The sequence below is a fragment of the Miniopterus natalensis genome, chromosome 12 (genome assembly GCF_054644295.1).
Source record: "Miniopterus natalensis isolate mMinNat1 chromosome 12, mMinNat1.hap1, whole genome shotgun sequence".
NCBI classification, from domain to species: Eukaryota; Metazoa; Chordata; class Mammalia; order Chiroptera; family Miniopteridae; genus Miniopterus; species Miniopterus natalensis.
The window spans coordinates 49,894,389-49,908,672 of record NC_142092.1 but is presented as its reverse complement, the minus strand read 5'-3'; the positions used below and the strand labels follow the sequence as shown (position 1 = coordinate 49,908,672).

The 14,284-nt window shown below is 35.6% G+C and overlaps 1 protein-coding gene across 1 annotated transcript in view; it reads right to left on the bottom strand.

Moving 5' to 3' along the window:
- NCBP1 (nuclear cap binding protein subunit 1) overlaps window positions 1-14,284 on the bottom strand; it is a 35,905-nt gene that overhangs the window by 7,492 nt on the left and 14,129 nt on the right. The window contains exons 9-19 of the mRNA XM_087822775.1: window positions 12,593-12,690; window positions 11,830-11,893; window positions 8,874-8,984; window positions 7,826-7,890; window positions 6,420-6,482; window positions 6,101-6,175; window positions 4,644-4,747; window positions 3,497-3,619; window positions 2,208-2,310; window positions 1,295-1,388; window positions 479-582 (exon numbers count right to left, since the gene is read on the bottom strand). Of these exons, the coding sequence (XP_087678901.1) occupies window positions 479-582; window positions 1,295-1,388; window positions 2,208-2,310; window positions 3,497-3,619; window positions 4,644-4,747; window positions 6,101-6,175; window positions 6,420-6,482; window positions 7,826-7,890; window positions 8,874-8,984; window positions 11,830-11,893; window positions 12,593-12,690 (1,004 nt within the window). The remainder of the gene's footprint in view (window positions 1-478; window positions 583-1,294; window positions 1,389-2,207; window positions 2,311-3,496; window positions 3,620-4,643; window positions 4,748-6,100; window positions 6,176-6,419; window positions 6,483-7,825; window positions 7,891-8,873; window positions 8,985-11,829; window positions 11,894-12,592; window positions 12,691-14,284) is intronic.

Genomic DNA, 14,284 nt, shown 5'->3' with positions numbered 1-14,284 from the left:
AGAATGAATCTTCTACATTAAATCTAGGATTTTTATTTTTTCCCTTCCTCGCAGGCATCCGGGTGCCCACCAGGCCTCCCTCCATCTCTCCAAGGATGTGTATTTAATCTGTGACTATTCTCCCCATTCCTAGTGTGCACTCTAAGTCCCCAGTGGAGCTGGAATTTTTTTCCATGGTCCATTTTCTACCTGAGACCCTGACACAGCCTGATCTTCTCTCCTGGTAGTATAGATCCTTGTCAGCATTTCTTCTTGACTGGTTTAATCAGGACTTACATGTGTGTCCCTAAGAGATGCTGCAACCTGACTGGCTGTGTGTATTTCCACTGTCCAATTATCTGCCGAGTTCAATCTTACCAGACTGGACCATTAGTATATATTAATAACCTGGTTTGGATCAAAATTTGGAGATGATGTATAAGACTACACAAAAACCAATTCTTAGAGAATATGAAATTCGTAAAATAATTCATATTACCTAGTAAAGTCACGAGATAGCTCTGAAGAGAAAATCCAATTTGCTACTGCAGCACAATCAACAATCTGTGTACGGATCATCTTGTCTACTAGTACAGCAATCATCTACAATGAGGGAAGAATTATTACAGTAAATTACACTTATAAATATGCCATAATCCCAATGCTACAAAAGTAAAATAAGAGGGTTGTAAAATTCATTTTCAGTGGCTATGGAACAATTAATTTGACCATTAGACCTTAAGATTTATTCTGCCCTCTTCTTTGCTCTGGTACTTACTGCAAAAATACTATAACAACAATAAAGATTGAGAAAAAACCAACAATTCTGAAAGATAACACAAACTTAAAAAATTTAGATAATACCTTCAAAACCTATTTTCCACTGAATCCTAAAATTTAAAAATGAGTGTTTTATCATAAAAAGTCTTAAATATACTCTAAAACTTATTTAAATACCTCTTTATAACTCATGGTATGAAAACAATATATTGAGATTTGAGAAATCTGGGGCGTGTTTGCAGAAATTGGGTAGACTACACAACCATCTCCTACCCAATTGGTAGAATCTTCAAGCAACAAACATTCTTACTATTTAAAATGTGTTAAGATACTATTGTTCTAAACCAAATCATAATACTTGCTCTTAAAAAAAAAATCAAACATCATTAATTCATAGCATTTAACAAATTATAGATTTTAAAACCATTCTATAGACAAATTTCATGTTTTACAAACTAAAACAATAGTAATAAATAGCCTTGTTTTTATACCTATAAAATTAGAGCCTCAACATGTCTAATTAAATAGTTTTTACCTGTGGATGGTTCCTCCAGACTTCAAACATAACTCTTAAAACATGTAACTTTCCTTCATCACTTTCAGCTAGAGTTTTGAAGACTTCATGAAACCTTTTGGCAGTGGGAGAAAAAAATACCACATAAAACTTACTTGTTAAGCATTTTTATGTGTCAAAGCCTTTTCAGTATTACTTAATCTATAGTGCAAAATAACTGAATGTTAACCATTAAGGCTATAAGAGGAATGATTAGGGATTCACAGTATGTATGGAATTTGTCACAAAATCATAAGAGATTTACAATACATCATTGTTAGCCCAGGACTACAGCTTACTGTGTATCTAAGAATTGATGAGGGCTAAGGAACCATTTTCAAACACAGGTGATATATTCTGCGTGACTCACCTTCTGTGGGAGCCCTGCAAGTAATAGACTTGAAAGTTGAGATGGGGTGAGGAGCGCCAATTCTCCGCTTGGCTGGAGGAATATCTATATGTTCTTTCTAATTCTGGACTGTCTGACGAGTTAGAAAGCTCTTTCTTTAGATGCCAACCTTTGGGTGGCTCCTAAAAAATGTAGTGGACTCTCATTTCTGCTTAACTTCCTTTAGGAAGATGCCTAGACATGGTGGGAGCTTCTTGACTTATACATGCCTGTTCTAAGGACCCAAAATTTTTTGCTGGTTTCTCTAAAGGTTTATATAAACAAAATATACATTCCATGTATATATGCAAACTATACACGCAGACGGATAGAAGCCGCAGGGCGAGGACTTTAGCTACCACAAAACAAAACCCATTATATCAAGTTACATCATAATACTATTATTAAGATCTGCATATTCAGCAGTTATAGGTAAAAATGACTATACCGTTGGTATTCAAAGCAAAGTTCTAAAACCTAAAGAAAGAGTGTTCTTGTTGCACTTACTTTGCAAGAGCACTAAAGGAGTGGCTGAACGATTTGGCTGCTAAATGTAGCAGAGTCTGCACAAAAACCTCTATTTTCAATGGGTTAAAGCTGAATCCTTCATCTGAAAAATATTACACAGTAAGATAAATAGAACAGTATAAGTGTAGCAATTCCTTGGTCCCTCACCTGGAGTGCTAAACAGGTGGCATGCTCACATCCAGATATTAAGTCAGACATTCATGTAACAACTGTGAGTACTAATAGACAATAAAAGACCACCACTGACTTCAAATACTCAAATTATAAAACTAAGCATAATCTTAATTCTTTGTCTCTTGCGTGTTTCCCTAATTCTTCTATATGATCCATTTCTTCGACAAATACCACATAGATTTCCTTGTTCAGATCTCTCAATATGGTAGCAAGATAAATATAGTATTACCAAAAAATACAGTAAACCCTAAACACTCAAGTTTATGTCCTAAGATGTCTGACAATGTCTAAATTGAATACCATACTTTTGACTTAGGCTTTCTAATTAATTTTCTCTAAAATCCTGTGTATTAGAAAAATCAAAATCCCAGTAATAAAATAATCCAAAGACCATTAATGTTTTGTTTTCATTAGCCCTTTTTCTAGGCACATCTTATGCACAGATCTAACAAAAAAATTTTCTTCCAAAATGGTTACCTAGTTGTCGAAGTAGACTTTCATCTGTTTTACTGATTTCTCTCTGTGTGTCAATACCACATTGTTTTAGGTAGTGTGGTTTTCAGGATATGTTTTACATGTGATAAGGCAAGTCCTTCTCATCACTTGTCTTAATCCGTTTATTGATTCAAGTAAACTTACAAATTATTTTGCCAACTTTTCCACTCTCGCCTTTTAAAACCCTAGGGACTTTCATTGGAATTACATGATACATAGTGTTAAACATTATTATAATAATAGTTTAATTTGGAGAAAACACCCAACTTTATAATACACCAAATCTTCCTGTTCATGAACCTCTCTAAAGTGAAAGCAGTACTAATTTAAAAATCTTTGAATGATAGCAGTATATTGTACTTTGTATTTAATTTATATACATAATGCAAGCTGTTTCATAAGGATGTTAGGAGCTCTTTTTACACAAGGGAGAAAATACCTGGGGTTCTAGCAACAACTGACAAGTTGAACAGGTCAAAGGAATACAATGCTTTAAGAGCATCAATGACATTTAAGAGGCGCTTGTGTTGCCAGAGTTATGTTTATGCTCTAACCTGGCCTATATATAGTTCCACTCAAGAAACATTTAATTCCCTTACCGTCATCATCATCCTGGTTAGGATTTGGTACATCTTTCAGAATGCTGAAGATTTCATCACTGGTTGCTTTACTTTTAAAGGCAACAGCTAAACAGAGGGCAACCGAATGTCCAGGAAGAGAATCTAAGGACAGAATGAGGGAGCAGGAGATCAGGTTTTAAGATTATTCTTACAAATAGTTAACAGGAAATTAAAAAAAATTCTTTTCATTCAAAATAGAATACTCTTTATTCCAAGATCAATATTTAATCAATCTGTACAAAGAAAACCACGTGAAAGTTACATTTAGTAAGTCGATGGCTTTTCACCAAAAATAAGGCATAATTCTCACTTCAACACTTCCTTAAGAACAGCTGGCTTACTGAAATGTACAGTACAAGGGGTGTGAGCCTCCTCAGGGATGAGGGCGAAGGAAACTGTGAATACAGTTAAACTGTCCTTGAACAATCCTCAAATCCCTAGGCTTCCGTAAGCTGAAAAGCTGAGAATCAAGGTATTTCTCTTTTATTTTTGCCAACTCCCCTTTCCTCCTCCTTTCCTGAGATAGTGGAAACAGTTTGATCAAGGTAAAGGCTGCCAGCGTAAGACAGGTTTTTTTTGCTTGTCTCTTTTTCTGAGTCCATACATAAACCAGATGCTCGTGTGCTATGACTCCACGTGTTTACTACCAGTTAATATGAAGTGTAAAGCACAAAATGGCATATCAAATTATAGTCCCTCTGGTTTAGAGTGCAATCTCATTGGCCAAAATATAGTCTATATATGCCTGTGTTCTCACACCTGAACTGGTATCAGATGATAAAGTAGTCTCCATCACTATGACAAATATACATCTCCATTTTAGTAAGTTCTGGCTATAAATTCTTCTTGTTATGCTTACAAATACTTAACATAATGTCATGAATATAATATGATAAGCAGTGTTAAACGAAAAAAATTTACAAGTCAGTAATAACTAAGTAGATCACAATGAATCTTCAAATGATGACAGGGCAAATAAAACAACAGTGGCCAGTAGCAGATGACCTTTCAAACAGAGAAAATATAAATGCAAGAAAGAGTTAACTTTTTCCTCCTTAAATACCTGGTATCAGCGAATACTTGCATTGTTACTTTTAGAGACAGAGGGATTTGCTTTATTACTTACTGCTACTTTCATCTCCATACTTGTAAATGCAGGTTGGGTTTGCAGGACACAGAGCTGAGAAGGTAGGAGGAACAATATCTAATATACGCTGATGGTAAGACAACCTACAATACAAATAAGAGCCTCAGAAAATAGTGTTCATCAGTTCCATTCTTTGTTAACATCCAGCTTAACCAAAAAGTCACAATCTGCAACACTTTTATGCCAACTCATAAAAGAAGGAATAATGGAAAAAGAAACATCACTTGGCAATTATCATAATGGTGGCAGGTAAAAGGAGTTGTCAGTGGCGGTTTGATGAAGAATAGGTGAAGTGGAGGATTGATGAACAGGACAAGTGTAAACCTCAGAATGTCTCCTACAAAATAATCAATTACAAAGGGGAAAATGAATTTAGGTGGAGAAGCCAGCAGACACTGACATGACCAAGTAGTCAGGGTTAACATCTCCAGGGGCTGGATGCACTGGGAAGAGCACCAACAACGTAAGACTTGAGTCTGGTCATGAGGACACAGCCTGGTGACCCAAGAAAGTAAGGTGTAGATTCTTTAAAACTGCTAAGGGCATGAAAAACAGAGAAGAATAATTGTTCACGACTGAGGAATGTGAAGATAATGACAACTAAATGCTATCTATACCTGTTCTTGGATAGGACTGAACCAGAAAGAAAAAACACTGTTAGGATAGTTGGCAAAATTTCAGCAGCATCCATGGACTGTACGGTAATATTGCTGTACCAGAGCTGATTTCCTGATTTGGAGGGTTGTATGCTGACTGTGAGGCAGTGTCTTTGTTTTGGGGAACTATGCAATGGATTGTGAAAGGTGACGAGATGTTATCTGCAGCTGGTTTCCAAAGGGTTCAGAAAAAGACCAATGTAGTGGTGCATACATACAGAGGGAAACGGGAGTGAGAGCTAGAACAAACGTGGTAAAATGTTAATGAGGGAATCTGTATGAACAGGATGGAGTTCTTTGTACTATTTTGGCTACTTTACTGAAATCTGAAATTATTTAAAGTATATTTGATAAAAAAACCCACACTTTTGGCTTAATTCACACAGAATCCAGATGTCATGGTTGCCTAATTTTTTCAGCCTTAATTTTGATTAAAACTAACAAGGAAGAGTGGCAGGTAGTTGGATTTTAAAAATTATATTCTGGGCCCTGCCAGGTGTGGCTCAGCGGCTGAGCATCAACCGAGGATCCAGGCAATCGGGGTTCGATTCCTGGTCAGGGCACATGCCCGGGTTGTGGGCTCGATCAATGACTCTCATCATTGATGTTTCTATCTCTCTCTCTCCCTCTCCTTTCCTCTCTCTGAAATCAATAAAGAGATATTAAAAAAATAAAAATTAAAAATTATATTCTGGGCATATACCACAAATACAGAGAAGAGAAAAATCCTCCCACAGAAATTAGGAGACCTAAGCTAAGGAGAAAACACAAAGAACTTACCTCATACATTTTTCTAGAACTTCTCTTACAAACTTTGGTTTGGGACTTTCAGGATCTTGAGTAAGACAATCTGACCTAATGAGGAAACGTAGTTTTATGAGTTCTTACACAGAATCTGCACTTATACCTAACTTGTACTTAGCTACAAACAGTTTCCTTCTACTAAATTATTTCATTTACGTATATAAATATAAAAAAAATAAACTAAATATTTTAGACCATGAAGGCTGTTTTTATGTTATAGTTTTAAATATTACCAGTATTTTTTAAATTATGGTAGACTATAGAGAAAGGAAAACTAAAACATAATACCACTTACCAATCTTCCCAGCTCCAACGGAACTGGAAGTTACTTAGATGATGGGAAAACCAATTAATAAACCTATACAGAGAAGTAGGAGGAAGGAACACAAAAAGATGAACGGTTACGGTTTATACCAGGAACTTATGTAATCTTTCAGACAAATAGAACTATGCTATAGAGTAAAATGACAAGCATATACCCCTGCCTATAGCGGTATCTTCTGCCTCTTACCCTTTGCTCTGCAAATCCTGTACCTCATCTTCTACTTCAAAAAATAACAATCTCCTATCCCATTCCTTTTAATAGTCCTATCTTTTTTAAGTGAATAAGAGATATGATTTGAGTGCCTGTTTTGTGCCAGGCACCTTATATGTTTATATAATTTAATAACTTCTGTGGAGTGTATTATTTTTCCTATTAATTTACAATAAAACAGTGGCAAAAAAGAGATTAAATAAATTGCAGATAAAACATTTTAAAAATGGCAGAGCCAAAGTATTATTTTTCATCTTCACACCATGCCCTTTCACTACAAACAGCAAAATATACCACTGGAGCCTCCATTCCCCCTAATCAGACATCTGATCTAACTAGACAGGGATCACCTTAGCAAATTGTATAATGCTATGAAAATTTTAAGAGCCCAATAAATATTTGCTGAATGAATGGCATAACTGGGATGCCTAATACAACTAGTAGTTTTATTAATTAGACTGGGGGAAAAAGTCAGAAGACACTTTCTTAAAGTACATCCCTCATGTACCTATAATTTCAATCACTGAAATTAATCAAGATAACAGGTCAATGACACAGAATAGCCCTTACTGATAATTTTCAGATATGGAATTTGAATAACAGACATAAAAGATAATGGAAATTGGAGAAATATTCAGTATCTGTCCTGATCTGATTTGGGAAACTGAGAGGTAAGAAATAATACTGGCTAATAAAGGTGGTACATAGGTCTCACTCAAAAGACAGTGGGCATGCAATGACTACAGGAATAAAAATCCAATATGGTCTTCTGTATAAACAGTCTTGAAGCTGGAGTTATATAGAAGCTAATTATTTTAGAAGCAGATATTGTGTCTAAACAAAAATATATGTTTATATATAATATACAGTATTAAACTCTATTTCTACATAGAGGTTAGCATCAAACCTCACCATAGGCTTCATTTCATGCTGAAAATTAGACCAGAAAGTGTAATGTGATATTTACAACAAATATGAGGGGTTTTATTTATGAAAAATTTTTTTTCATTTACATGAGTTTTATTTTTATACAAAGAATTATTTGGGGGAGGCAAGAAAGAATAATCAAGTTGGAAATTCTTAAAAAGGCAAATCAAATTCTTTTTATAGAGTACAGGGAGTAGAAGCAGGTAACAACCAGTATAGAAATAAGGCTATTATTGTACCTGTCTACGCATGTAGTATTCATCGTGTCCAAACGCATGTATAACATTTCAGTTGCCTGTGCAAGCTGTGAATTTGAGGATAAGGAAAACTATTCTCCACACTCCTTCAAAATAAGTTGTGATAGAAAAAATAAGTAACATCTCCTAGAAGTCGATATAATGAATAATAATGTTGAACATCTTTTCATGTAATTGGCCTTTTTAAAAATAGCTTTTGAGGTATCAATGTATAATAAATTTACCCTATATACACCCATAGAATCAAGATAATGAACATTTATTTACATCACCTCGAAAATTTCCCCATGCTCCTTTGCAATCCATTCTTCCTTCTCCCCATCCCCACCTATGTCGCCAAGCAAATACTGGGGTCCGCTGTCACTAGATTACTTTGCATTTCTAGAATTTTGTGTAAATGGAATCATATAGTATGAATTATTTGGCTTTTTTTTTTTTTTTTTAATCCTCACCAAAGGACATGTTCCCGTTGATTTGAGAGACAGAGAGAAACATCGATGTGAGAAACATCAATCAGCCTCCTCCTACACATACCCAAACTTGGGACCGAACCCGCAACCCAGGTATGTACCCCAAAAGGGAATTGAACCTGCAACCCCGTTGCATGGGAGGATGCTCCAACCAACTGAGCCACCTGGTCAGGGCTGTTTGGCATTTTTTACTCGGAATAATTATTTTATAATTCATTTATGTTTTTGCTGGCATAAAAAATGTGTTCCTTTTTATTACAGAGCAGTATTACATTGTAGAGGTAAAAGAATATTTGTTAATCCACTCATGTATTGATGAATATTTGGATTGTTTCCAGTTTGGAGTTACTACAAATAAAGTTTCCATGAACAGTGCTTCCATTTCTCTTGGGTAAATACCTAGGAGTAGAATGGCTGAACTGTATGGTACACACATGTTTAACTTTTAAAGAAACGTCAAACTGTTTTCATGAAGTGATTTAAACCCATAAGCAGAAATATTTAATAGTCTTTTAAAGCTAGGCCAACGAGAATAAGTTTAAAAACAAAGGAAAGGATACAACTTGGGGTAGAGAGCCAGGCTGAAGTTTGCACAGTTCAATGAGAAGTGTTGTGTACATCACATCAATGTGGGGGGGTGCTGGAAGTTGAAACAGCTCTGCAAAGATCACCTATAAAAGAGTCAGGATTCAGAACTCAATTCAACAGCTACCTATGCACATCTACTATTAGAAAGATCTCAACATTCTAAATGTAAACTCTAATTTCATGACATTTATAATTAAAGGATTACTTTGTTGTTGTTGTTAATCCTCACCGGAGGATATTTTTCCCATTGATTTTTCTTAGAGAAAGTGGAGGGAGGGAGAAATATCGATGTGAGAGGACACATTGATTGGTTGCCTCCTGCACCCACCGTGACCAGGGCTGGAAACTGAACCTGCAACCCAGGTACATGCCCTAGACCAGGAACTGAAACTAAGACCCTTTGGTGCAAGGGCCAACCCTCTAACCACTGAGCCACACCAGCCAGGGCAAGAAGAATTACCTTTTAATCTTTAATGAAAATTTCTTCTCTAACTCAAACAAATTAAGAATATGCAAATATGGTAAACCCTGATTTTTTAGACCTAGATTTAAAGGACTCCAGATTTAACTGACAAAATTTCTGGTCTGTATGTCATATGTGAGAATTAACACCCTGTTAATTTAAAAATGCTTTTAACCAAGATTTGCTTATAATTAAACAGGTTATTTTTTGCTATTAATTCATAATAACCATGAGGCTATTTGTAACAAATTTTAGTGAATAGGCCATATGTTGGAAAAAACACTATAGTAATTTTGCTGACATAAATATTACGTATCTACAACTATAGCCTACATATTAAATCCAAGAGTCACTGCTCATAAACATTGCTCCATGAATGATTAGCATGGGATCACATGGCATCGCTCTAGGTAACCGATCTGTTGCCCCAGGGCATGACTTTCTGCAGCAGTTTTAACTCAACTTGTGCTGGCCAATGTGCTGATGTGTGCTAAGTCACAACCCAGCCATGTGCATGCATGCATTTATTAGACCTATTCAGTATAAATTTAAAATTACAGTAATACATATAGAAAACTTCTCTGTGAAATTAAACTTTCCATACATACTTATTTTTATTTATTTATTTATATATTTTTTATTGTTCAAAGTATTATAGATGTCCCTTTTTCTCCCCTTTGACCCATTCCACCCGTCCTATCCCCCTCCCCGGTCCCTTACCACACCATTGTCTGTGTCCTTGGGTTGTGCATATACGCATATAAGTTCTTTGGTTAATCTCTCCCCCTCTACCCACTCGCCCTCCTCTGTCCCTCTGAGATTCGTCAGTCTGATCCATGCTTCCACATCGCTGAATCTATTCTGTCACCAGTTTATTAATTTTAATTACACAAACGTGTCTATACAGTAAAAACAGGTAAACTAACGAATGTGTCAATTTTTTAACATACACATTCAGAAAACCTACTTTATTACATAATGGACTTTTGGCTGTAACAGACACCCCCTTGCTAGAATTAGTCTGTTATATCAAGGTTTTACGGTATTAATGCTTATTTGATACTCCCAAAGAACCATGCAATTAAATTCCAACTCTGGAAGTATGGGAGTTGATTTACTGAGGCATAGATATATCAACTTTATTATTATACATTAAGAAGTAAAAATCCTTATGAGACTCTGAGGATGCAAACAGTCAATAGTCAAGTCATTCCACTCTGCTACTTGAAACTGGTGTCCACAAACCTTTTTTATAATCCAGGGATTCTTTGCCATGCCTCTTGTTCAGAAACTTGTTTCCACCCTCCCTATGTAGTGTGTAGACCACCTACCTAGAATTCTAAAGCCTGATTTGCATTCCTTTCTCTGACTCCTGTCTCCCAGACTTCCGTACTTCATTCTGATGACTTTCTACACATTTTGCACATTTAAAGATATGACTTATATTTTACACTTCAATTGACATGCCAGTGAGTCAAATTCAGGGCCTATGCTTACTCTCAAGTTTTGTAAAAATTGGACAGATGCAGTACTTTTAAGAAAGCACACTAGTATGAAAAAAAAGTGGATCTTAATACATAAGTAGGCTTGGCCGGTGTGGCTCAGCGGTTGAGCATCGACCTATGATCCAGGAGATCCCAGTTTGATTCCCGGTCAGGGCACGTGCCCCAGATGCAGGCTCAATCCCCAATAGGGGGCGTGCAGGAGGCAGCAGATCAATGACACTCTCATCATTGATGTTTCTCTCTCTCTCTCCCCCCTCTCTGAAATCAATACAGATATATACATATATATACATAAAAAGTAAGTATGTTCATGAGTATTTTAACTTAAATGAATATGTAACTGTCAGTTTGACCCATGTGTCAAGTGAAAACACTCTGTTGGGACATAAATCTTACAAGGTTCAAATATACTACTAATATCCTTCTGTATGACTTAATATGGGGTCAAAAGCATTATTCACTGTTCCTACTTCCAAAACAGCTGGCTCTTGATGTCTAAGAATAAAGATTTATACTTAACCCTACCTTGTGAAACAGCAAATAATATACTTGTCAGGTGTATACTACTAGTAAGAGGCCAGTTAAACAGTTAAAAATAGATTATCTGCAGAAGGTAATACAATATTGTAAAGTATTACAGCCACTTATACATGTTAAGTGGACAATGTATTGAGAGGGCTAGATGTAATTTACATTATCCATAAGTATTCCTGAATGAAGACATACTATATAAATAACTTATAGGCAACTCAAAATTCCATTTGGCTATTGGTTTCAACCTCCTCTTTTCTCTGTACTAACATGGCTAAGAGAGCACCAAAACAAACACCAATATCCTTGCTCCTCTGTTAACTTTTAGTACCTGACAAGTAGCAAGAAAAAACAGCCAAAAGTAGATTACACTTCAAGTCAACAGAAAGATTCTGAAACTGAGAAACAAGCTTCATGTGGAATGCATACCTCAACTATGTGGTAGTTCAAGGGGATCTTGTTCTTCCCTGGATAGCTCACCAGCTGCGCAGCACTATAAAAGGTATAATTTAAGTTCAGTCAGTACACAAAGACACACGAATGATCAAATAAGTAGTTTCAAAGCAGTTGCTTAGATATAAGGAAAGGAAATCTTTTCTGAAATCTAGAGCTCAGTTACTTCACTACAGCACAAATTATTTTGTCTGCCACAAAAAAAACCTCTTTAATGCATAAAATATTCCTTGAAAGATCAGGAGTTTAAGTAACAATACTAAGGAAGCATATTCAATCTACTAAGTAAAAAGTTTTAATAGGGTAGACCATTCCCAAAAGTTATTTCTTTCCACCTTAAAATCTAAACCAAACTTTCCAAGGTTTAAAAAAATATTAAAAGTAAACTTTTTCAAAGCTAGATGTCTTAATGCTAGAAAACACAGCAAAACCATTAGTATTCATTTATTTCCATAACATTTGCACCAAAAATATTGTCATTCAAGTTAATTTGTCCACAGCATTTAACAAACGTCCACACAAGAAAGCTGGCATCATGTGCATTACTATAAAGCACTCAGAAAAGTACTACTTTGAGGGAGACTATTTTGAGAAAGCAAAATAGATTGGTCTTAGCAAGACAGTGTGTCAGGAAGAGAGATTTTCTTATATTCTTAACATTCGTTTTGCTCTTATCAACTTATCAAAATTGCTACCTTTTTCCCACTTCACTCTAGAAGTAACATGAAAAGAGCCCTACCAAGTCTTTCTTTCCTTCCAGTGAGACTTAATGATGCAGTGAAGATTCTCTTCTATTACAAATCTTTCCACGGAGTGACTCCCTGGCATTACAGGGCCCTAGAAAGAAAACCAAATGTATATGCTACAGACCTAAAAAAGATATTTTCTTTCACTTATTCAACAAATATTTGGGAGATTATTATGTTTGATACTATACTGGGTGCTGGAGAAAAGTTCGAAAGTGTGAAAGCTCTGTATTTTCAGCAAACGTCACTGTCATTTTCGCTTACATCTACAGCAGAGTGAGACTGCCAGCCTCAGTGTTTCTTCTACACATCTGAGACCAAACTATCATAGCCCAACTCAATTCTTACATGACACAAAATAATTCTTGCACATCATTAGCCCTATACAGTTTCATCTATTCTTTTAAACCATAAGGGTGGGCTACTCCCATAATAAATGAGGGAAAATTTTGTTTCAAATACTATACAGACATAACAAAATCACCTATGCATTGTAAGATACCCACATTATATTGTTTAAAAAAGGTTAGAAAACATTACCTACATATTGTTTCATTTTTTTAAAAAAGTATATGCATAGCAAACAGGTTCAAAGAGTTTACCTTTATTTACTTATTTACTATTATAGACTCTTAATGGTGACTTTCAATCTCTATAATCTCTAATTTTTTTAAATAAACATCTTTTCCCCCAAAGGCCAGAAAAAAACCTAAATCCTCTTCCTTTTGAGAGGAACAAATATTTTGTATTTTATGTCTTCTGGCAAAGGATGATGGGCACATTATAGAGGCAATCCCAAATAAGTGTAAGCAGTACAGGCGAAACAAAATTTGAGGTCCCATTCCAGTTCCCCTTGCACAAATAAACAGCTAATCACAGATTCTAGCAGTCTTAAATGTAAATTGCACTTTTAATTAGAGATACCTAGGTAGCCCATTGCATAATGTTGGCTGAAAGTGTTTTACTATATATATATTATAAGCAGATGGGTTACAAGTTGGTAATTTAATATATGTAACCAATTATCTGACAACTCTTTACTCTGAGATAGATTATACATATTCCAAATTTTCACTGGTCATTAGCAATTTATGGCAGGACAGAAAAGAGAAGACAGGAAAAGGGAAACTGAAATTTGACCTTAGGGAGTAATACTGGTTCTATGCCAATGGTTCTAAACTGGAGGCAATTTTGCCCCTAAGAGGACATCTGGGCAATTGCTGGAGACATTTTTGGATGCCACAACTGACATTTAGCCTCTAAGTACTACTGGCAATTAGGGAGTTAGAGGCCAGGAATCCTGCTGAGCATCCCATAATTCTCAGGACATCCCCCCACAACAAAGAATTATCTAGCCCAAAATGTAAATTGAGCTGAGCCAGAGAAATTCTGCTCTATGCTGACCAGGGTGCACTAAAGCCAGCAATTTTCAAACTTTTTCATCTCACAGCACACATAAACTGATTATTAAAATTCTGCAGCACACCAAAAAATATGTATTTTTTGCCAATCTGACCAAAAACAAAAGGTGTAATTTAGACTCATTCATACCGGACAGCTATTGTTGTGTTGGCTGTTGCCATTTTTTAATCTGACAACTTAAGGGAAAAGAGGTCAATGCCCCTGACTAAAATAGTCAATAGTGCATGTTTTAAAAATGCTTGCAGCACACCTGTTGAAAACTG